Here is a 23,579-nt window from a genome sequence, read left to right on the forward strand (position 1 = left end):
ATCGAGCGTGTTTCCATTTTTCTTTTTAAGTCAAAAGATATTTCCTAGAGGCCGGTAATTCGTAATTTTATATAATTTATAATTTTTTAATAAATTTTAACAAAAACTAATTTTGGTTTCAAAAAAAAAACAAAAACTAATTTTAAAAAATTAATTTATATAATTATTTTATATTAATTTTAGTACTTATAATCATTTGTGATTAAAAAATAATTTAAACAGACAATTTAAATCACACCCTTATACCAAGCACTTAATATAAATATATTTTTTTAAATCATTGTGTGTTTGAAATTAATTTCAAAATATAATATATAAATACGATATTTTTTTATGTGCATTTCTGCTACAAAACTCTAATTAATGCTATAAATAAAGTAAGGATTCTAAAACTAATAATAGTTCTAATCGGAACATGTTGTCATAAATAGAATTTAAGTCGGCTTAAATAGTCTATTTCGTTTTTCCGCTTTCTAGCTCATAATAACTCACCATCGATTTATTCGTATAAATAAATTATAAGTCAATTTTTAATTTATAAATCATAATAAGTTGAATATCATAAGAAATTATAAATACAAAAAAAAGTATCCAGATATATAAAAATAACTTCTTAATTACCAATTATTTTAGTAAGTATTATTTTCGGTTTAAGTCAAACAATCCTATGTTTGCCTGCTACGCATAATGGGAACTAAAAAGCTAAAATTAAATGTAACTTTACTTTCAAAAAAAAAAAAATTAAATGTAACTTTAGTTGAATAACTTAATTTTGCTGGTTTAAATATCATTTGTGTTATTATAATAATAATAATTTAAGAAGTACTGATTATTATAAATTGAATAAGTACTATATAAGCTGTTATTGTACATTGTACATAATCCAACTGGGTCCTATTTCATAAAATGAAAAATATCATGTATTTGATTTAAAAAAAAAAAAAACTAAACTCAAGCAGGACAAATCTTAATAAATTGATAATCATTTAATTTTTGAATTGCTTAACATACATAATAAAATTATCTTTTCCGTGATCACTTAACATACATAATAAAAATATTTTCCGAGCACTAATTAAATTATTTTCAGAAAATAACGAAAATGAGGAAAAATCATTATCAAAGAAAATAAGAATTGTGATGATTAGAAGAGATAAAATAAGATGAATGTGAATTTGTGAAAAATAAGACGACGAACATGAATTTGTGAGAAGGATGAAAGTTAATTGATGGAGTGATTAGGTTGAATTTTTTTTTTTTTTCTAAACTATACGAATATACATTTTTTGAATTAACTAAAGCACTATCCTTGGCTCCTTACAATCCTGGGTACTGTACAGCTCTGGCATTCTTACAAACTTGACAATATATATCTAACAAGAATCTGTTTGCCAATGCCAAATATCGAGTCATTTTGAGGTGTTACTGTCTGGTTGTTATAAGATCTTTCAGGATTAAAAATAACTTCTACAGCTTTCACAAAACCAGATTGAATCCTTAAAAGAGATGAAGTTGAGAATAAGGCTCACAGAAGCTCATTGTTTGCGAATAAATGCTCAAGCAAAATGTGAATTTTCACCCTACTAAATATTGAAACTCACAACTCTTGCAGAAAAACGCTCAATAGTTTACATTTTGGGTATCACAAAAGGATCTTATCGGCACATTCTTTCTGTGGAATAAAGGAGCATGCTCATTTTTAACATTGTATCTGAAGTTTAAGCATTTGACCTCCGGAAGGCAGATGTATGGAGTCGCGTAAGTCTTAACTATAGCATGAGAGTACCTTCCAACTTGAATCAGAGATAAAGCATAAAATCGCACCAGAATCACTTCTTATTATGTGAGTATTCACATGCGTATTTGGGAGAGATACATATCAGACATGAGTATTTGCTAATTACTGTTCCTAAACGCGATTATATATGAATATGAGGATTTAGAAGTTGCACATTTGCCATTTGGGAGATCCCAATGAAATATGCATCCATGTGGTAGTGAGGGCTAAAACTTAAGTTACAGTACTGGGACAATGCTTTTGATTTTGTAGTGAAATATACCTTCACCCCGTAAAACAGATATACCAAGTACACAGATTGGCAAACATAGAATCAAATCAGTTACATATACCATATTATGTATTCTCACAGTTCACACAGCTGGAGATAGATATGTGATAAGCATAAGATGCATTAAAACATATATTAACTACTCGCGATCACTCTTATGCAAAACTTTATTCTGGAGTTCTGTTACCATTTCAGCCTATACCTGAACCTGAGTCTCTGTTTCAGTATCTTTACTAGCCATCTTTCCGACTTCTGCTTTGCCATTCCCAGTAACCTCATGGTCATGATGCTTCAACAAGTCTGAAATTCTTACTGCCAAACTGTGCTTTGCTGCTGGGGAAACACCATGCTCCCCAATGATTGAGTCCAGTACTGCTTCTGCCAATTGTTTATTGTGAATCACTGCTTTTCCATCTTTTGGTATAGAAGTTTCCTTGGAGAAGCCGATCTATATTGGCAAAACAAGTAAGGGATGCAAAGAATAAAAAGATTTCAAAACGTGATAGAACTTGTACAAGAATAGTAGAATACATACTAAAATCAGTAATTAGATTAACCGAGTGTTTTATATTGCAAGGGAGCTAATATGCTTTCGCACAAAAAAAGGGTATTAGTGCAAAAATATGGGCCTGGTAGCTAGGGAGACTTCTGCCAGGTGCAATTGGTCCAACCAAAAACACAGTCGACCAATATAAAAAGTTAAAGAGCATTTTGTTTTGTTTTGTTATTAGACTTGTATACTAGTAACCAGATCATGTTATTTTACTAAAACTCTGGGGAAACCAGCATTTCAAATTATACAGCGTCTGTTTGAGTTTGAAATCACATACGGTCAATGATCCAGCAGGTAATTGTGTGAAGAGAATTGAGGAACCCGGAGGAAATTCCTCATCTTTGAAAACTTCAAGAAACTTGTCAATGGCTTTTGCCTCTTCATCAGTATAGCTACCAATTGCTTTCCAGTGAGCAACACAGTTTTCTGCTACTTTCTCTGAATATTGTTTACCAGTTAATGGCAAAATCGTGGTCACACGTGTAAACTTATCAAAGGGACCTGCAAAACAGGTTGTGGGAATACTGTGATTAATTTCTAATGTTTTTATAAATGCAGCATTGATTTGGTAATTAAAATGTTATGATATTTATTACTATTAAGCATTCCTCTGTTCAATTATAATTTATATTTATATGCTCAAATAATCAGAACTGGTACTAAGGGTTAAACTTCACCTTGGAAAATTTAAAACCAAAACCAAGTACAGGCTTAATCATATAAAGGGTCAAGCAACAAGATAATATTATACAACGGTGACTGAATATTACCTAAAATGAGAGACATTGTGCCATATAAAGTTATCTAACCAGTTTTCTGCTATCTGTAAAAAAAAAAAAAATTCTTAAGAACAGTTCATGTTTTTTGACTTTGTGTGAATTGTGGGAGAAGACTACATTTAAAGTATTAACCACAACTAACAAACTCCAGAAACAAACTAACTTAGGCACGACGCGAACTCCAGAAACATACTAATTTAAGCACGACGCACAACTTAAGCTGTATTTGAGTGGTAAAAATAATTGGCGTTAAATAGATGACCCCAGTATATCGCTTCTTATCCATCAACAACATGGATTGAATCTCTTATCATCTTATCAATGATGGGGAAAATCTTATCTCTTAAGATTTCGTTCAACTAATTGACCTTCTACACAGTTCAGACTACATTCAGTTTGTATGATCAAAAATTTGGTTCCATGTATTTAATCAATTTCAGCTAACAGATTCTAGAACCGCCATAGCTATAAGTAATTTGCACTGGTGACAATATCAGGTGTCATGTTCAAGTTACAGTACACATTAAACATATAGCACTCTGTATAGTAGCATGCTTTGTAAGACTGGATGAGTATACACTTCCTTGCAGCTTAAAATTCCCAATTAATTTCTCAAATTACAATTTGGCATTTGTGTACTTTCTCACACGGATTAAATTTCTAAACAATGTCAGTTCACACAAAATCTGTAGGTTAAACTTCAGCAATCAACATAATATCGTTGGCATACGTATCAAATTCTTAACAGATTTAGTAATTACGTGCATTCAGATGAATACTCCTAGACCTCCATTACTTCACATTTCTTTAGGGAAAAACTAACAATTACTCAACCTAAAAACATTCATAACCACAACCATTAGACTCAGACAACAGCACAATTCATATCAATAACAGAGTATCAAAAATGGAGCTCTAACCAGTAACAATATCATTGAAAAAACCGACGGATTTCATCAACTCGTCAGCGGTTTTGCCTTTCCACTTAAGAGCGAGCGACGGAATCGCAGAATCCTCCAGGTACACACCAATGGCCGTAAATTTTATAAACTTCCCCTGGATTTCCAGGCCTCTCACACCTGCACACATTCACGTCAATCACAACAATACATTTTCAATCAAACCGAAAATATCCGACACACATACACAGAGTCGCGCTCTATGAAAAACAGAACGTCTCTTCGAACTAATGCTACATCTATTAAAAATTTGCACAACAATACATTTCAATCAAACCGAAAATATTTGACACAAATTGCACTAAAATCAAACGCCTATTAAAACTGATGCTACATATATTTAAAATTTGCACAATAATACATGAAAAAAAATCTCGAATTCTCACGTGTTTTCACGTTAAAAAGTGTACCTGCACCGGCGAGGAACAAGGTGTGACAAGTGGCGGGAGGTTTGACCGTGGCAGGAAAAAGATGATTTTCGACCTGAATTTCGGTAACGGAAGGAGACATGGTAGCAGTAACGTATGATGTCTGAGGAGCAGCGAAGACAGTGAAGCTATCCACAATGAAATTATTAAAATAGAGTGTTACGAATATATAGGTACAAATTAAGATAAATTTAGCGAGAGATTGAGTTGAGTTGGGTAATGTCATGTCCCGTTTTGATGTGCACTGTCAGTAGAGTCCTGCCCCAACTAAATAAGGGGGGTCAGTTTTAATATGTTTGACTTATTTTATTAAATGTTTGACTATTTATTATAATGAAAATATAATAATTTTTTTTTAATTTTTATTTGTGCGACTCTAGTAAATTTATGTAGTGACAATTGAATTTGATTGTACATAATAATAAAGTTTAGAATTTAATAAAATTCACAGATTAAGAAATCTAGAAGTAAAATATTTAACACAAATTCGGAACTGACAATAAAGTCAAGTGCTGCCCATCTAGATGAATAAATGATGCGGCCTTCTAATCACCAACCAGCCCAACCACCTCAGACCTCAGTGTTTGGTACGACGTGCGGTGGTTATCAAATGCCCTTTTCTGCTCTTATTTCAATCATCATACTAGTGTTTTAAATATTTAATTATTTCGTATTTTTAAAATTTATTGATTCTTAATACTTTTACAATATTTTTAATTTTTATTTTATATTTAATAATATTTTCAATCAAACATAAAACAATAGTGAGAAACTCTTGTAATGGTGAGATATCTGGTTGCTTTTATTTCGAGATATGCATATTCATATAAATTTACAATGTTAACATCTTCTTATTTTAAGTTATACATTATTAAATTTTATTAGTATTAAGCATCTCCAACGGCGTTGGTTATAATCGTGGCTAAATTGGACATGTAAGACATAAGATAAAATTTGTTGAACCTATAAAATATTGTATTTCAACGGTATTGGCTATATTGGTTGTGTATAATTTAAAAATAGCATGTTACTAATATTTTGGTTTGTTAAAATAGAATATATCAATTCAATATGACAATAAATGATGTATAATCTTCCTACAGATTTCTTAAGCGGTTCGACAAATATTTATCTTCGTAGGTTGGCTAAAATTATAAAGAGCTATTAACCAAAAAACCCAACTAACTTGTCATTTTTTTGCCAAAAAACCTATAAACCTTTTTTCACCAATAACCCCAGTAAACTTTATTAAATCTTTGAAAAACATTTAACTATAGTTACTTATAGCTGTTGTGGACTAACCATGATCATCACATATCCTATGCGGTAAATTGATTACAATTAATCAAAAAAAATAACCAAAAAATCAGCACCACCAAAATCAGCTTTAAGATGGTTGATCTCATTAAGACAGGAAAGTAATAGGCTCTCATTCAAACAATGAACAGACTGAGAACTGCTCTGCCGCCATGTTATTGCGACTGAAGGCTATGAGGCATTTCATCCACCTCGTTTCTACGTGGTTGATTTTCTATGTAGAAAAAATGTATCTTATGGTGTATATTAATGTGTGAAATCCTTACTTAACTACTCGAGTATAAACAGTTAACCAAGCTTCAGGTGCAGCCGTGCAGCACATCAAGCGGCAAAATGGGAACTCTGAATTGAGTAAGACATATGTTAACCACTTAGCACAAACAATCCACCAAAATAGAAACAAATTACTCAACCATATACTCTGTCCAATCAATAATCCCGAGCAACTCCAAACAAACACCCCCTAAAACTCTATAAAAATTAGTCATGTGAGACACCCTAACCAAACCTGTGAGCTCAAACATAAAAAACTGTTCCATCTCCTGAATTTCGTATTGAATAATGGAGTCAGAAATAACACCCCATCTGCTAATCTTTTCACATACCATCTGATTACGTCAAAATGATAACCCCATTAATTTATTTCGAACATCAACTCAGCCTTTACAATAACCTGCCAATATCATACATCTTCACTTGTTTTCATTTTAATTTTTAAATCTAAACTAACAAATATCATATTATAAATTATTCCTGTAAATGACTAGGCGCTATATGACACACACGTGTATAAAATGATACAAATCAAGGAAAGATACATGACAAGTCACATTGGTATATTTAACCATGGTTTATTTTTATACTTTTAATAAAGTTTATTGGGGTTGTTAAAGAAAACAAAGTTTAAAGGTTTTTTGGCAAAAATTTGACAAGTTGATTGGGTTTTTTGGTTAATAACTCAATTATAAACAAACACATTCACGTGGTTGGAGTGTGATTGAAATGTCAAATCACTTCTTAGCTAAAAGCTTTGTATGGTTGGAGATGCTCTTGTCGAATAGCTTAGCAACTTGATTTTTATCCGAAATGCTGCAAAACGCAGTTGGTGCAAGTCCTGGAGGACTAATTCATGACCAGATGGTCCGAAACAGGACTTGTTTTTTCTTTTCAACTGTTTAAAAAGACATATAAATTTCTACTGTCAGATTCCTTCTTCGTGTCTGTTTGGCCGTTTGGGGTCGTGGTTGTCAACCACAACCGCAGCTTTTTATCAATAAGGAGGTATGTCGTTCTCGTGTGTGTTAATATAGCAGCTGCGATGCCCTGCAAGGTTGCACCATAAGAATGACACCAAAATTTTCGTTTGCTCTGTATAAAAATCAGGGGGATTTGGTAACTTAGTTGGTTTGCAGAATATATAATCAAACGGACATTTTTTTCTGCAGAGTCATCAGCACCAGGCCACCACGTGCTCATAGAAAGACATCACATATATCTCTTCACAAAAAATGTTACCAAAGGATCATGAATTTCAAAGGTCACCTCTAACAAAAGGGATTACTACAGTATTTGGTAATAACACAAGGGATTCTGATGATGATTAATCATAAAGCTTTCCACATTATTGAAATCCAAGTTTCCTTCAAGAGGCAACATTATTTTTCAGGGGCTACTGCATTATCCTTTCAGAGGCAAATATTCTTATTGGCAACTATGATATTTCATGTCAGAGCATGTTTGAATTGTTTACGACGCCTGTTCGGTAGGATAACTGGCAATGAAGATCATTAAATTGTATAATGGAGGGTCTGCTTGTTGCTAATAACTAGTCAAGACTAACAATTTGATCCTGATATAGAGGTTTGTCACTCACTTGGGATGAATTTCATAATGGCTACCTTGGCTCCTCTTATCTTGTATCTTTCTCCACTTTTTATAATGTTGGAGTTTGCTACTTATCATGTGTACTCTAAATGTCAGAATTTTGTTACAGATTCATAAAATAGAAGGGAGAAATTAGAAAAGAGAGGCTATTTTCAGTTTATCATTAGCGTCGAAGTCAATTTTTAGTGTTAGCAAAGTCGTTTTCATTAGATTAGTCAGATACGAGAGACTTGTGCACTTGATATAATATTTTTAGATTTATGATATATATATTTAAAAGGATCGATGACCATCAAACTTCCAGCGATCACCGCATTATGGAAAAGTTTCGTGCATTGCTAACTAATCCATTTGTTTGAGTTTTATCTTGACACCATATAAGGACTCCTAAACTAATATTCTAAATTAAAATTTAAATCATTTTATATAAACAAGTACTCCGACATGTCCTGGTAGTGTCTAGACAACCAAATGTCTCATTTTTAAGACATCACTAGATATGTCATATTGTTGGAGCAAATATACAAAAAGCATAACTTAAATAACCAGGACACTATATTTTATTATATTTATAAGACATCTAGTAGGGCATTATTGGACTTGATCTAAACACGTCAAACACGGTATCTTTCCCAGAAAAGGTGGTACTAAAGGATCATATTTCAAACTTCACCACTAACAAAAGGGTTTACTATTTGGTAATAACAGAAGGGACCTTGATGATAAGTCATAAAGCTTTCCACATTTAGATATTAAAATTTGTATTTCTTTAAAGAGGCAACATTATTGTTCTGCAGGGGCTACCACTGCACTGAGCCAAAGGCCACATAAGGTGGTGTATCAAGAGGCCCCATGCATATCCCAAATTCTTGTATTTTCAGCTTCATAAAATTCCTGAGCATTCTTATTAGCAACTATGACAATTCATGGAACAGCATTTTTGATTGTTTACGACGCCTGTCGGTAGGATAACTGGCAATGAAGGGCATGAAATGTGTATTTGAGGGTCAGCTTGTTGCTCATGAACCAATCAAGACTAACATTTTGATCCTGATATATAGGTTTGTAACCCACTTGGGATGAATTTCATAATGGCTTCCTTTGCTCCTCTTATCTTGCATCTTTCTCCCCTTTTTATAATGTTGGAATATGTTGCTTATTATGTGTACTCTAAATGCTACAATTTTGTTATACACTCAAGAAAAGAAAGGATATTTTAAGTTAATGTTAGCGTTCAGGTCGATTTTGGTGTCAGACTGGTTGTTCATTTACTCGTGATATTAGAGATACAAAGTTTTGTGCACTAGATACGACCTTTTTCAATTTATAATAACTATAGATAAAAAATGACCATCAAACTTCCACCTATCAGCAGATCATTGAAATGTTTTCTGCATTTGCACTTTCAGCAACCACAAAGCTAACTAGACCTCCCAGCAAACACTAAACTGAGTGTTAGATTTGAGTGAGCCACCTCAAAATGTTAATTATATTCTAAGAATAGCTCCTCAGAACAGCTTAAGCCTAAAGGTGGTGATTCTTTTTTTATTTACTCCTGATAAAGCAAGCTTAGCAAACAGGGGCTGTGTTTAACAGAAAAACAAATATCTCGAGCTTCACAGACATCACTTTGCTTCATTTCCTTTCCCACCACAGTATGTCGGGGATGTGTTTTAATACTCACTCCTAGGCTATATTCACAGGACATTTATGCATGATGACACACGTGTGCGCGCGCTCATGAGAGGGGGGGGGGGGGGGGGGGATGTGGAGAGAGATCCTTAAAATGAGTTGCAACCATGAAGAAGGTTACAAAGAAGCTCTAAAAAAAGTTCAAAAATTAAACAGATCAATCCAGGACAAGTAGCTAAGTTGGTGTAAATTAGAAATCTGTACTTCAGTTCTGGGCTATAATTTATTACCATTTAAAGAAAGTCTCTGGCCGGATTCTACGATCACTTAGTTATGTAGTCCGACTTTTAATTTCAGCTCAAGTACCCTTATATGATATGGCATTTGGACATGGTTATGGACACTCAACGCGACAGGTTATTCACATAAAAATTTCCAACCTAATCCTGGTAAAGTTGAATTTACACACATGCACCACCATAAACAAAAAGTTATTAGTGTAGTTAGGTTGCAGAAAACCAGGTATTAAGAAAAGCGTTGATATTAACTTTATGGTTTTGTTAGGCATAGAGCATATTTCAAACGAAACAGAGGCTCAACGATAACTTTTAGTGCCATCATTTGGTAAAAGGTGCAAGAGTAATATATATAATGCCATCAGACAAGAGTGGCCCTTCAATTCTTCATCCACTATCTCAGGCCTCAGCCATCCCAGACATATATTTATTTTCGGTATAGTGTGCCCATGGGCACACAATAAGCACTAACATCTATGAGTTTGATGCATTTTTATTGGTCATGTAATCATAAATATGGATGGCCCCCCTGCATTTACATCAATCCAACCAATCAAAACCCACCAAACTCATCAAATTTTGTGTATATGAGGTTAAAAAGTAAAACGAGCTACACATACTCAGTTAAGTACCTTGAATCATCTTAACTCTTGAAACTGCCAAGCTGTGTCAGGACGATTGCAAGGAGAAATAGTAAATTAACTTGTCCTAACTCCTATGCTAATGAGAAAGTGTTTACGATTCAAAGCCAAATAACTGCTGTAAGCTCTATGCTGATTTCAAGACTTCAACAGTAAGTAACACATTTACCTTTTGGTTCCTCTGGGTGGTCATCGACAAGGTCCGCTAATCAGGCCATGAAACAAAGTAAAAGAAACTTTGGGTTTGATGCATCCAGTGCTCAAGAAGAACCTAAGCCACAATAAGCACAATGATTACTGCACAGCCAATACAATTAAAACCATCTAATATGACCAATGATTCTATTCATTACTTTTTCAAACTTTGTTGTTAAAGTACAGGTATCTAATACTGTTGACACATTAATAAACAACAAAAATAAAGACAAAAGTTGGAGAAGAAGACATGGATAACTGTCGAGCAATACAAGAATTTAAATGAATATTATACTTTGCTGAAATAATTTTTGCTATCTTACAATTTAAAGAAAGTGTGTCCATTTCCAGAATCTTTACTTTTCAAGCATTATATAAACTAAAAAAGAGAAGACAACTTTCATCTGCAGCCTTCCCCTATTTAAACTCTGATTTCCAAACAACTAAACTACACAATACTTAGTTCACAAACACACCTAAACTGAGAGAATAAAAGAGTTAAATGGCTGCAAATATCGTTTCATGTGACCATGCAGATGAAGATTATATTGATATGGCAGTGAGCTCAAACGACAGTATTTTCTGCCACGCCATGAGTTCTCCTCCCCATCCTATGGAATTTGAATTCCAGATGTTCCCTAGCTTTTCAGAGAGCGACACAACCACTTCTCCAGCTGATGAACTCTTCTACAAAGGGAAGCTTCTTCCACTACACCTCCCACCGCGTTTACAGATGGTGGAGAAACTGCTGCAGAATGCCAACTGCTATGATAAATATGCAGATTCTTTTGATGAGTTCTTTAGCACTCCATTAGAAAATACCACCCCTGCAAGCACCACCCCCTTTGAATCCTGTAATATCTCACCTTACGAATCTTGTCAGGTTAGCCGAGAACTGAATCCAGATGAGTATTTCTTCGAGTATTCTACTGAAGCGAGTGATTTTATTGCTGATCCCTGCAAAAAGTCTTGGACAAGAAAACTTAAGTTGATCAAGCAGTCGTCCATTGGTTCAAAGATGAAGGCTTCCCATAGTTATCTAAAATCGTTGTTTAATAAGTCTGGATGCTCAAACGAGTGTTCTGCAGCAGCTGCAATACGGGAACGAACAACTCCTTTGGCAAAAGAATGTGCAGACAACTATACGAAAGTAGAAAGAGAAGCATTTGGAAAAATACATACAAGCAAACACAAGATTTCTACCAAAAGAAGCCTAAAGAATGGACAGATTCCTCAGATTGGAGGTGGTCATCATAGAAGATCGTTCACTGGGGCCATCAAGAGGCTTTCAACAACTAAGTCTTCATCTTTATCCTCTTCGGTTGGCTCTTTGTCATCATCAAGCTCAAGTACTTCAAATGGATCTCAAGAATCACAGTCATTCAAGCTAAATGGCAGTTCATATTCAGATATTGAAAATTCAATACAGAGTGCAATTGCTCACTGCAAGAGTTCTCAACAGCTTAATTCAAGAAAAGATACAAGTACTATAGAAGTATATTCATTCCCCTCATCTAGAATAATGTATGAGGATAGAGAAAGGTTTGAACTTTGCCAGGTTTAAAGATTTCAGAACGATTATAAATTAAGAATAATATTGATTTGAAAATGCTCCTTTTCCATAATTTTTTCACATTTTTGTGCAAGTAACTTCCTATTTGTTACATGTATCACTTCCTATTTATCATATGTGTCAGCATTGGTAGGGTTTTCTGGCTTCACTAATAAGAAAATTTACCAGGGGTTGGGAAGGGGAACGACATAACTTTGAAGGGGAAAGTATCTGTTTCTTTATAACAGAAAAATGACACTACAAAATCAATGTTTTATCGGAGCTTTCTTGCCAATGATAATTGTAAGCAGTAAAAATCAGCAAAAATATAAAACAGAAAAGCAACACTACAAAATTGAGGTCTGAAGTAAAATTAACCTTTGGAATGATGAGCACGGAAGAGAGGAGAAAGGCGAGGTTGAAGCAAATTTGCTAGACAGCAGATCTGCAATTTTACTCTTAAGTCTTGGACAATTGTGTCAATATTTAGTACAGCTTAAATTTACATATGAATCTCTCCACGCAACTCACCACATGTTTTTTAACCATCTCGCCTTAAACCGGTGATTCAAGTTATTTTGACATGCACTTCCTGATCAGAAGCCACCTGCTGGTTGGGCCCTAAATTTCGTTCCACCTATCCTGCACTTTCTGATCAGAAGCCACCTGCTAGTTAGGCCCTGAATTTCGTTTTACATATCTTACACCTTTCACGGATGGAATCACAACCGAAACTAGAAGGCATACTTTTGTTACAAACTGCTACTTTGTTTACCCACTTTGCAACATCAAGTGCATATTCATGAAACATATTATCCTCCAGATTGTATAACAAGCATGCAACAAATGGCCAACAGTACTTGACATCCAAAATATAATGCCATCAGCAGATACTTGAAAAACCAAGATGATGCTAATTGCAGATAAGAAGATTGTATATGATATGATCATCTATATAAAAATTCGGAAATTATTTTGACCGATGCTCCTTCCATAGTTGTTTACAATGTCACTCAGCAATCAAACTGTAAGTTAAGTATTTATTTCTTAAAGTGCATACATATGGTGAACTTCTGAATCGGAAAAATCAGAATGATGCCATGAGTTGGAGCCACTTCTTGCATGCTTCTGCCTCTTCCTCATTGATCGGACTCTCTTTGACTTCACAACGTAGTAAGTCATGGTGCCAAGAACTCCGGCCATTATAACTCCTCCCACAACTGTTACCAGAATTGCTGCCCACTCGTATTTGCGACCAACAACAATATAAGAGGATGCCATGAATGCAACAGAAGTGCACACGGAAGCAAGCCACATCAACTTGTTTATTACTTCTACTACCCTTCGTTCTGCTTTCGTTTCACCTCTAACCAGTGTAATTTGAATGACCACAACAGCCAAGGACGTGAAAAGAGCTATGGCGTTAAAGATGAAGAAGATTTTAAAAGAAGCCCTGCTCACCACTACAGCCATCCCCTGGTTGTTATCTCCACCAGGTACAGTAAAAATAGCTGCGAATGCAACTGTAGCAAAAAGCACAGCCACCACAGTCACTGAGTTTGTTGCATTATTGATCCCTTCTCGGTGAAGCTTCCTGAGCTCTTTGGCAATTCCATGAACATTCTTGTTTGTTCTTTTGGTTTGCTCGAGCTGTGTGTGAACATCTTTTTTTATTTGAGTTACAGTGTTCCTCAACTCATCCCGTGGTTGGTTCAACTCGTTAGCTCTAACAGCACCACGGCGAATGAGGCATGCCATTATATCTGAGGATTCTTCAGAGAGTGGAAGCCCTTCAGCTATGTCAAGTGCAGTTTTGTGATCTCTGGTTGGTGCATTAACATTGATATCAGGGAGGCATAACAATTCGTTTACTATCTGCAGCAAACAAGAAATGATATTACTAAAGTTTAGACTTCATATTTCTAACTAGCAAGTGGAAGAATTGAGGTATGCTACTATTGACATGCTTTAGGAAGTGAATAGTAAATAACTGGTGAGAACAAATCCTAAAACTATTACCCGTTTTCAAGGTAGTACTGATAATGAGAGCTTAGAAAAAAAAAGAACTCAAAACCATACAGCTTTTATAATTTGAATAAATACATATGTAGACAGTTTCTGGATTCAGATAATAGAACTAGGTACAAAATATGTAAACTCAACTTCACAAATGTTTTTTAGGTCAGTCATTTTCATATTTGACGGTCAACTAAGATGACCAGATGATAGTAATGTGTGAACTGGAATCCTAATATGTACTGAAGATACATTATTAATATGTGGTGATTATAATGCATATGGAAACTCAGAACATTCACAATATACCTCAGCTCGCTTTTTCCTGGTGGCTACATGCAATGCTGTGTTACCAAACTTGTCTGGAAGCATAACAATGGCAGCATCAGCTTCAAGAAGTAGCTTCACTGCCTCACAACTATGACCTTTGACAGCCATATGCAATGCAGTCTGTCCTTTTTTATCTGTTCTTCTAGCCAACTGAGGGTCTTTATTTAGTAATGACTTGACAATGTCCACGTGTCCCCCTCTTGCTGCTAAATGCAACGCATTTTTCCCATTTGATCTGGCAATCTCCAACAAATTACAATCTTTTGATAGCAATTCATTTACTACGGCTGTATGTCCTCTGGAAGCTGCAGATATAAGAGGTGTCGCATGTTGTGGGCCTATTGTTTTGCTTAGCTCAGGGTCGTGGTCTAGCAGCACCTGGACAATGGCTGCAATAAGAATTTTGATTATGTGATGAACTGATTGGTAAATACATGTGGACCATGTCAGTGAAGATGCTTTTTGAACAATAAGCATTAACATTAATCAATCACTGATTCGCTGCAACACTTATTATCCAGATAGGCAGCCATTTGGGATTGAAGAATGTTCGGACAACATAGTTGACACTGTGATTAAAACTACAAATGAACACGTTTAGCATACAAAAAAACTAACTGTGTGTGTGAGTCCAATATGTCACAAAATACCCTTTTGAGTCCTAGGTCAACCCCTTCATCCCCTATGCTGTCTCAACTAGGTACATTAACTAACTTTAGAATCAGTTATACGCCCCTTTTGGAGGAGAAAACCTACTGGAGCATATAAATCTACAATTAGGACTAAATTTGATAACATTGACAATGTGACATTAACACATATTATTATTGAAATGCCACTATAATCTGGTAGAAGTAAAGCACTTCAGATCTTAAACTGGACATTCAACACAGATTAATTTGAATAAGAAACCAATCTATACTTCAAAGGGCAGTAGTGTAGTACTTCAGCTCAAGAGTAATGGTAACAAAAGTAAAGCAATCACACAAAGGAAATCAGGCATGAATATATTTTAAGAAGATAAAGAACCTCACCATGATGTCCTTGACTAGCAGCCACATGCAAAGGGTCTAAATTCGATTTATTCTTCTTTGTCAAGGACTCCTTGTTCGAGTACTTTAATAACTCCTTAACAACATCAAGATGTCCCCTATCAGCTGCTGTAAAGATTGCAGTTTCACCTAATTCATTCACCTCAGTGACAATTGATGCCCTAATTTCTGCAACCTCGGTCTCTAAATCCTCCCCACTAAAAGTCCCCGCCATTTGGTTCACAATATCACCAAGAATGTTCTTCACAGCAACAAGATCCCCACGCTGCGCAGCCAAATGCAACTCAGTGTCATTATGTCTGCCTGTCACTTGCTTAACATACTTCTTTCTCCCCTGATCAATTCTCTTGCCAGAATTAGACAGTACAAGGGCTGGTGTCGTCATTGACGAAGGCGACGATGACTGAGCCAACTCGAAATTAGGGTTTTGAACAATAGCTGGACTCGTTACACCTTTTTCCAAGTCTCTATCACCTATTGTACAATTATCAAGAACTCAAATAAATTCAATAATAGAGTTCAAATGAAAGTTTTCCACTTGCAATAAAAGAAACCATTATAGACAAATTTCATTCAGAGAATATTCCTTATTAAAACATCAGATGAGCTGTACTTAAATATTAAAATCTTTGATCTTTCTATCAGGTACTAATGTGTGTGTGATTACATACAATTAAAGCTATGCAATGGGTATGTCTCAATGTCTGAATCAGTTAAAAGTAATGAACTTTAAGTGATTACATACAAAAAGAAGGGTGATCAGAAGAAAAAAAAATCACTATACTGTGTGTGTGTGTGAAATTTAAGTGAGAAAGAGGTGGGCAAATGTGAAATAGCTAAAAGATGCAAACTTTAAGTGAATACAGAGAGGGAGGGAGCGAGGGAGGGAGGGGGAGGGGGGGGGGGAGAGAGAGAGAGAGAGAGAGAGAGAGAGCATACTTGCATCAATGGCAGAAGAGGAGGAAGACATGTTTGAGAAAGAACCAAAAAATGAGAGAAAGCTAAGTTGTTTGAGTGATTGGTCAGTGGAGTAGAACAAGTGTAGGAGTTTTGTGGGAATGTCAAGTGAAAATGAACAAGAGTTGTTGTAATAATGGAGTTGATCAGTGGAAGTATGGAACAAGGAAGCTAAAGACACAAGCAGAGGAAAGTGCAGAGGAAGCTCCCAAGCAAGCCTTTGGTTTCAGGATTTTGGTGTTTTGTGCATTTCAAAATATAATATGTATAGTACTTGTTTTTAAACAGATAAAATCATATTATAGTTTATTTGCACATTTCCACAGTATACTCCCTCCATCCCTCCGAGTAGTATACATTGGGGACGGGAGCGCGACATGGACTTTAATGCTCATATAAAGTGTAGTTGTGTAATTTATTTTTAAAATTTTCTTTTTCTGAATTAAAGTTTAAATGTTATATTTTTATTCAGAAAAAAAAATCTCAAAAATAAGTTACGGAATTATATTTTATAAGAGCATTGAAATGCGTGTCGAGCAGTTGAAACGAAACGTATGCAATTAAATGGGACAGAGGGAGTATTGATATGTCCTTGCATTTCTTTGTAATTGTTGATTTGTAAAGAGTAAGCAAACAATGTTATTTATAAATTAAAAAAAAAGGGAAAATTACATAGGCCTCATATAGAAAATAATCCATATTTAGCCCCATTTAAAGTATTTCCATTACTCCTACTTTTTATTATATAAGACTTTGACTTTTATCTTATATTTTTGATATTTTGATCATATGGTATGAATTATATATTCTTATTTAAATTATTTGTAAAGTAAAATAAACTTTTGCTTTTATATAAATATATTAAAAATAAAAATATAAGTTATGGACTTCAAAAAGCTTATAAACGTCGTTGAAATTAGGACAAGCTAAAAATAATATGATATTAGGGTCTGTTTGGGAGTGCTGTTAAAAATTGCTGTGCTGTCAGAATAAGTGCTGGTAAAATAAGTGCTGTTGTAGAAATCAGATAACTGTTTGGTAATTTTTTGATATTAACTTATTTGAGTTATAATATAAAAAATAATAATGTTTTTGATGAGGTTTTATAATGAAATCTATAACAGCATTCTGCAAAAGCTGAAAAACAGCTTTTTCCAAAAGCATGGGAGGACCTGCTTTTTCTAACAGCAGCTTTTCAGCTAAAAGCTGCTGTTTGGAAAAGCTGCTTTTCGATTTACCAAACAGTTTTTCACCTGCTTTTCAGGAAAAAGCTGCTGTTGCTGTCTGCAACAGCAACCCCAAACAGTACCTAAGTAGGGAGTGCCCGGTATCACCGAGTCAGCCTTATTAGTAAGGTTATTTCAAAGGGGTGCGGGGAATTTTCACCTCAGAATATTTTCAACAAATGTTACAGTAGTACATTAGAATACAGCGCATTTGCTGATTGATGGAGTGTTTTCGACAAATACTACAATAGAATATAACGTATTTTTTCCTGATTGAGTGTATAATCAAAATTACCTATCTGACTATGTAATTCAGATTCATATAGAAATCAACTGTCTTTTTGCTAAATAACAGAAATCAATTTATTCACATGGTATCGACATGATGATTACTTGTTTGCATTGAGTTGCTTTTGTATCGTGGCTTGCTTAAGCTCTACTTTAGGAGCCTTTTTGGCGGCGGTTTTAGGACATTTTCGATATTAAATACAAATTATATATTTATATAATAAATTAGAAGTTGATATTAAAAAACAAATCATATTTGAAGTCAAAATTTCGTAAAATGTACTTCTATGAACACCTTATTTCTTAATAAAAATTAAATTCATCACTCAAATAACTAATCTATCAATTTTTTTAATAAATTAAAAATATATATAACATAAAATTGTCCAAACAAATAATACACTTATTTTTAAATTACACATAGAATAAGTAATATAAATCATAAATCATTACTTTATTTTAAACTTAACTACACGTAGTCACGTGTCACAAACCCACAGGTTCCATGTCACAAACGGCAGGAGTGTTATACTTATTACAGTAGTTCAACTCTTTTGAATTGACTCGCTTTTCAAGTGCGCTGATGCGTGGCTTTCTTTGGCTTTACTCCAGAGTGGTGTTACGAAACATAATCCAAAAACATGAGTTTATTTCAAGACAAAACTATTGTTTCCAAAATCTGAGTGTACTCCAAAATTTATAGCGAATGAAAGTGTCATCATATAACTTGCTTATCGGCCAAATCATATCAGCAGTGGAGCTCTCAAACAATACCCAGGAACCCATTTCAGTAACAAATCACTAGAAACAATCTTGAATCCTTTTTTTAAGAGCCCTCCGCTGACAAACTATCAACGTTGATTTGCCAGGAAAAAAAAAGGAGGGTGGAATGCCTGGGGCAGTTTTATCACTCATGAACATACTTGGAATGAAACTAATCTGTAAGCTAGAAATTCAGGATTTATCAAATAAAAATTAAATAAGTTACAAATTGTTAGTCAAGTCGAAGTGTAATCAGTAAATCAATATAAAAATTATAAAGATTAATCGGAAATTTTTAGCTGCTCATGTAGGGCTGTAAATGAGTTGATACGTTCGATAACCGCTCGTTGTTCGGTTCGAAAAAAGCTCGGTTCGATCTCGGTTCGATTCATAAACGAGTCGATCTTGAGCACAATTTTAAGGTTCGTTTTATAAACGAGCTGAACTTGAGCACAGTAGAGTTCGATTCGATATTTCGCGAACAAGTTCGAATTATGAGTTCGTGAACTTGGCTCGTGAACCTGACTCGTGGATGTGGGAGTTTTATTAATGGATGATTGATTATGAATTTATGATTCTTCAGAGCATAAATTAAAATATTGTTATAATTTTAATTTATTTTTTTTAATTAAATTAAATAACAAACAAGCTCGTATATAAATTTATGAGCATAAGCTAGCTCGTTAGCAAAGTTTATCAAACAAGCTCGTGAAGAAAATTAATGAGCGGTTGATGAGCAAAAATTTGTGAGACATGTTCGTGAGCGTAAGTTAATGAGCGGTTCGTGAGCAAAAGCTCATGACACAGCTCGTGAGACATGTTCGTGAGCGGTTCGCGAGCCGTTCGTGAACAGAATTGTTCCTTAATGAGTCGATACTCAAACAGTATTTTTGGCTCGATCCAAGCTCGAGCTCGAGTTCGAATTCGCTAATTTTTTAACAAACGATACACGAGCACTCTAGAGTTCGGCTCGTCTCGACTCATTTACACCCCTATGCTCATGCATGGGGATACTAGATAATATTTATTATTAAAAGTTCCTTTGCGTGGGGAATGAACCCAGGGGAATGAACCCACACCGACAGGCGACAAACCAATATATTAACTAAAGAGAAACATTCCAATGAACCCAGACGCAAATATGGTGAAGCCACCACCTGGCAGTGGAGCAACAGGACAACACTCACCTTAAGAATAACTATTATGGTCTAAAATTATAAGAGAACCTCATTAGTTTAGTGAAAATATACGACAACTTCATTAGTTTAGTGATGTAAAGGGACAACAATACACTTAAATAAAGATCCACCAATATAGAGAAATGGTAAACAGTTCTCTGAACTCAAAATTGGAATCGAGATTTATAGACACGATACCAAAAACTTGACCCTTGCTGATTCTTGCCTACACTTTAATTGCATACTTCCTCATTGGAAAGTACTTCTCTTTCTTCTTTTCACGCTCTGTCTTCAATGAAGCCTGTACAAAACAATGTCATTACCAACTTTATTGACTTTTTAAGTACTGATCAGAAATCAAGAGACAAATATACAGCACTAAGCTCTAGAACTCGTCAAAGCTATCCCGGGAAAAAAACAAGGGAAGGTAATGGTGCTGGTGTAGGATGGGAAATTTCTAATATTATGACACCTCACAATTTTTTAAAAGTTTCCTGGATGTAAAAACCAGCATCACATATCTATCTTGTATCGAGTCATCAATAGGAATAAAGTCAGGTATATTCACATATAACAAAGCATCTGTACAATTCAAACATGCAGGACACTTTCTGCTACATATAATATGATAGTTCCTTTCAAAACAAATACAGTGATCTCCCATTGAACGTAACAAGAGGAAAACACCACAAACAATCTGTGGAGAGTAAGCAATACCTGGTGCTTGGTCAGACGCCTACGAATGGCTCTTGTTTTCTTGGGACGCAAATCCAGAGGCATAAGCTTCTTGTTCTTGTACACTTCCCTCAGAGCAGCTTTTTGTTTTTGTTGCATAACAGTCAATACCTGAGCAATGGATGTCCTTACCACCTTACTGCACCAAAAATCAGCCAAATCAAAGGTCATTTACACATATAAACACAATTCACCATAGGGAATAATCCATTAATCCCTGCCTACAACAAATCCCTGTAACTTAAATGCTAGTCCCTCAGGTACATTATAAATCGCAATGCTCCCTTCAAGAGTTGTACGCTTCAGAACTGGGATGAATTCATATTTGTAGACCTCACATGCATATTTCAGATGTAATTCATCATACAACATACAGTATAATCACGCTTAACTGAAACCATTTTTAAAGTAGCACCTCCAAAAACATATATGGTGCCACCGGCCCCTGCACAAACAACTGCAACTGCTACCCAATTCCCATTAAACCATTAACTTATTTACAAATCCAATTTCTCAACAAAAGGGAAACACACACACACACACAGAGAGGGAGAGGGAGAGGCAACATTGCAGAATTTAAGCAATATAATTCACAATATACACAGATATATAAAGAGAATTACAAATATAAATAAAATTAGTCACGTATGAATGGAATGTTTAATGTAGAACCAAATAGGCGAAGAGAACAGTTGAATACAGATTAAAAAATCAAAAATCTAAATATCCATTTCGACTCGAGATATACATAATTTCCTATAGTAATATTATCAAGCTACTTGTTCCTAAAGTTTTCCCATTTCCAAGCAAAACATGAATCTATATCCTTAATATTGCATTAGGTTAGCACGATTTTAATATCATTATCAAATAGTCAAAACATCTGATAATATACAATTACACAAACAATTATGGATAACACCAATAGACAATGACATACTAGTGCTCAATCGACAATCGACGAGGCAAAGGCAAACACATCTACAAAATATAATCAGTCGACATTCAAGAATCACGCAAACAATCACAAATTTCAAAACACAAATTTATCGACACAATGCGAAAGCGGAAAAACAAAAACTAACATCTTAGAGAGCTTGTTAGGAGCGCCACCAGTGACTTTAGCGACACGGAGAAGAGCAAGCTCAGCTTTGAGATCCTTGAGTTGTGCCAGCAAATCAGCCTTCGGCTTTGTCCTCAATTCATGAACCTTGATTCTCGCTGTCACATTTTCATCACCAAATTCAAAATCAAACTAAATCAACACAAATCATTTGCAATTTTTTATTCGATTCGAATTAAAACGTAAATCATTGAATCAATATAATTGAGAGTTGTGTGGTAGAGGAATTGAGAGTTTACCCATTGCTGCGGGGACTGTACGGATGCGCGGTGAAGCTTGAAACCCTAGAATAAGATGATGGGGATGAGCTTGTTAGGGTTTTATATAGTAGAGTACAGAATCTGCATAATTTCTTAATGGGCTTAGCAGGGCGTTATTATTATTGTGACCAAGTGTTTGGGCTCGGCTTATCTGATGTTATAGGGCTAATTGGGCCCCAAATGATAAAATCTTTTCTTACCCACTTTGTGGACTCATGTTCTGTGTCCTTATTTTCTTCTTGTCATGGTAAAATTTGTTGGGTGATCCTTACGGATTCTAAAATAATACATCATATTAAATTATTCTATAAAATTTGATTATATTTTATTAGAACTAGTCTATGCTCATGCTTTTCCCTCCATCAGATATAGTGGTGAACCAATACCACTACTTCCTAGGAACCATATGACATTCATATGAATAAGAATACCCTTAGTTGTGTAATCCTCCGAGGATTTGAGGGCAAATAAATTTTCCTCCTTAGTAAAGAATCAAGAAGAACTAAACAACACTGAAGCATGGTTTGAAGATAGGGTATCGAAGAAGGGTTTACTTTAGTTAGAAAAGATCTCATTGGGTCCCAAATTGTTAGGTTCCAAATTGATATCAATAGTTAGATCTCGAATGGAAAAGTAATAATCAAATTTTGACAACCGTGTCTTTTTGAATTCCTCAAAATGGTTTTATCGGAAGTCATCCGAAGATTTCAGTGACTGCATCCACTTTGCCTATATGTTTAAATTTGGTAAACAATCGGTATCATGCGACCATGCGACCAAATTATCCTCATTACGCTTATTATATACTCCCTCCGTCCCCGTCAATTCTTTACTCTGAGGGAGGATTCGGAGACTAAGAAAAAATGTAATTTATTAGGTAAAATTAGGAAAAATAAGTAAAACGATGGGACCGGTCAAAAATTAATGTATAAAGTGGAGATAATGGGAGATAATTGCGTACTGTCCTTTTCTATTCATCTAGCGGAACAGATACTGTAACACATAAATCGAAATCACTCCTCGACACTGCAACACCAACACCAAATGATCCATAGACTTGGATCGTAGCCTCTGGAAACACTTTAGTGATCACATTACTTAAATTGTCAAACAGCGTATTAAAAGCTTCGCTTTTTTCGGCTGATAGCAAAAAAACTTATCGTACTGTTGCCTTAGGTACAGATCAACCGATGCCGATACCAACGGCAGAGGCAGATCCTGATAGGGGTAAGAGGGGTCACCCCCTTAAATTTTTGTCCTTAGTTTTATTTAATTACATAATGTCGTGCAATGATAAAAAATTACATAATCTGAATATTAAAATTTTATTATCTATTTAATCATTTT

At 34.8% G+C, this 23,579-nt stretch overlaps 4 protein-coding genes across 4 annotated transcripts; 1 reads left to right on the forward strand and 3 right to left on the reverse strand.

Moving 5' to 3' along the window:
• Positions 1 to 2,096: 2,096 nt before the first annotated feature.
• On the reverse strand, positions 2,097 to 5,029 carry LOC108197475 (chalcone--flavanone isomerase). Its single transcript, XM_017365109.2, has 4 exons — positions 4,771 to 5,029; positions 4,322 to 4,480; positions 2,900 to 3,123; positions 2,097 to 2,517 (listed from the first exon to the last, which is right to left on the reverse strand). The coding sequence occupies exons 1-4, from the start codon at positions 5,012 to 5,014 to the stop codon at positions 2,266 to 2,268; spliced, it is 879 nt and encodes a 292-aa protein (XP_017220598.1). The 5' UTR covers positions 5,015 to 5,029; the 3' UTR covers positions 2,097 to 2,265.
• A 6,096-nt stretch (positions 5,030 to 11,125) lies between these two features.
• LOC108199721 (probable membrane-associated kinase regulator 4) lies at positions 11,126 to 12,359 on the forward strand. The gene has a single exon (XM_017367664.2). It carries the CDS (start codon positions 11,256 to 11,258, stop codon positions 12,315 to 12,317), a length of 1,062 nt encoding a protein of 353 aa, XP_017223153.1. The 5' UTR covers positions 11,126 to 11,255; the 3' UTR covers positions 12,318 to 12,359.
• An 878-nt stretch (positions 12,360 to 13,237) lies between these two features.
• On the reverse strand, positions 13,238 to 16,929 carry LOC108199720 (ankyrin repeat-containing protein ITN1). Its single transcript, XM_017367663.2, has 4 exons — positions 16,643 to 16,929; positions 15,686 to 16,177; positions 14,631 to 15,040; positions 13,238 to 14,180 (listed from the first exon to the last, which is right to left on the reverse strand). The coding sequence occupies exons 1-4, from the start codon at positions 16,671 to 16,673 to the stop codon at positions 13,353 to 13,355; spliced, it is 1,761 nt and encodes a 586-aa protein (XP_017223152.1). The 5' UTR covers positions 16,674 to 16,929; the 3' UTR covers positions 13,238 to 13,352.
• Positions 16,930 to 20,170: 3,241 nt separating this feature from the next.
• Positions 20,171 to 22,362, reverse strand: LOC108199722 (large ribosomal subunit protein uL29y). Its single transcript, XM_017367665.2, has 4 exons — positions 22,212 to 22,362; positions 21,935 to 22,070; positions 20,832 to 20,988; positions 20,171 to 20,415 (listed from the first exon to the last, which is right to left on the reverse strand). Exons 1-4 carry the CDS (start codon positions 22,213 to 22,215, stop codon positions 20,341 to 20,343), a joined length of 372 nt encoding a protein of 123 aa, XP_017223154.1. The 5' UTR covers positions 22,216 to 22,362; the 3' UTR covers positions 20,171 to 20,340.
• Positions 22,363 to 23,579: the final 1,217 nt, after the last annotated feature.

The sequence above is a fragment of the Daucus carota genome, chromosome 8 (assembly GCF_001625215.2).
Source record: "Daucus carota subsp. sativus chromosome 8, DH1 v3.0, whole genome shotgun sequence".
NCBI lineage: Eukaryota > Viridiplantae > Streptophyta > Magnoliopsida > Apiales > Apiaceae > Daucus > Daucus carota.

Coding starts and splice junctions, on each gene's coding strand:
- LOC108199721 (XM_017367664.2), top strand. CDS start 11,256: ATGGCTGCAAATATCGTTTCATGTGACCATGCAGATGAAGATTATATT.
- LOC108197475 (XM_017365109.2), bottom strand. CDS start 5,014: ATGACATTACCCAACTCAACTCAATCTCTCGCTAAATTTATCTTAATT. Junction 4,481..4,770: donor CTTGTTCCTCGCCGGTGCAG/GTACACTTTTTA, acceptor GAATGTGTGCAG/GTGTGAGAGGCCTGGAAATC. Junction 2,518..2,899: donor TACCTGCTGGATCATTGACC/GTATGTGATTTC, acceptor TTGCCAATATAG/ATCGGCTTCTCCAAGGAAAC.
- LOC108199722 (XM_017367665.2), bottom strand. Junction 20,989..21,934: donor CCTAACAAGCTCTCTAAGAT/GTTAGTTTTTGT, acceptor TTTTTGGTGCAG/TAAGGTGGTAAGGACATCCA. Junction 20,416..20,831: donor GGCGTCTGACCAAGCACCAG/GTATTGCTTACT, acceptor TGTTTTGTACAG/GCTTCATTGAAGACAGAGCG.
- LOC108199720 (XM_017367663.2), bottom strand. CDS start 16,673: ATGTCTTCCTCCTCTTCTGCCATTGATGCAA. Junction 15,041..15,685: donor TGCTAGTCAAGGACATCATG/GTGAGGTTCTTT, acceptor TTCTTATTGCAG/CCATTGTCCAGGTGCTGCTA. Junction 14,181..14,630: donor CCAGGAAAAAGCGAGCTGAG/GTATATTGTGAA, acceptor TGTTTGCTGCAG/ATAGTAAACGAATTGTTATG.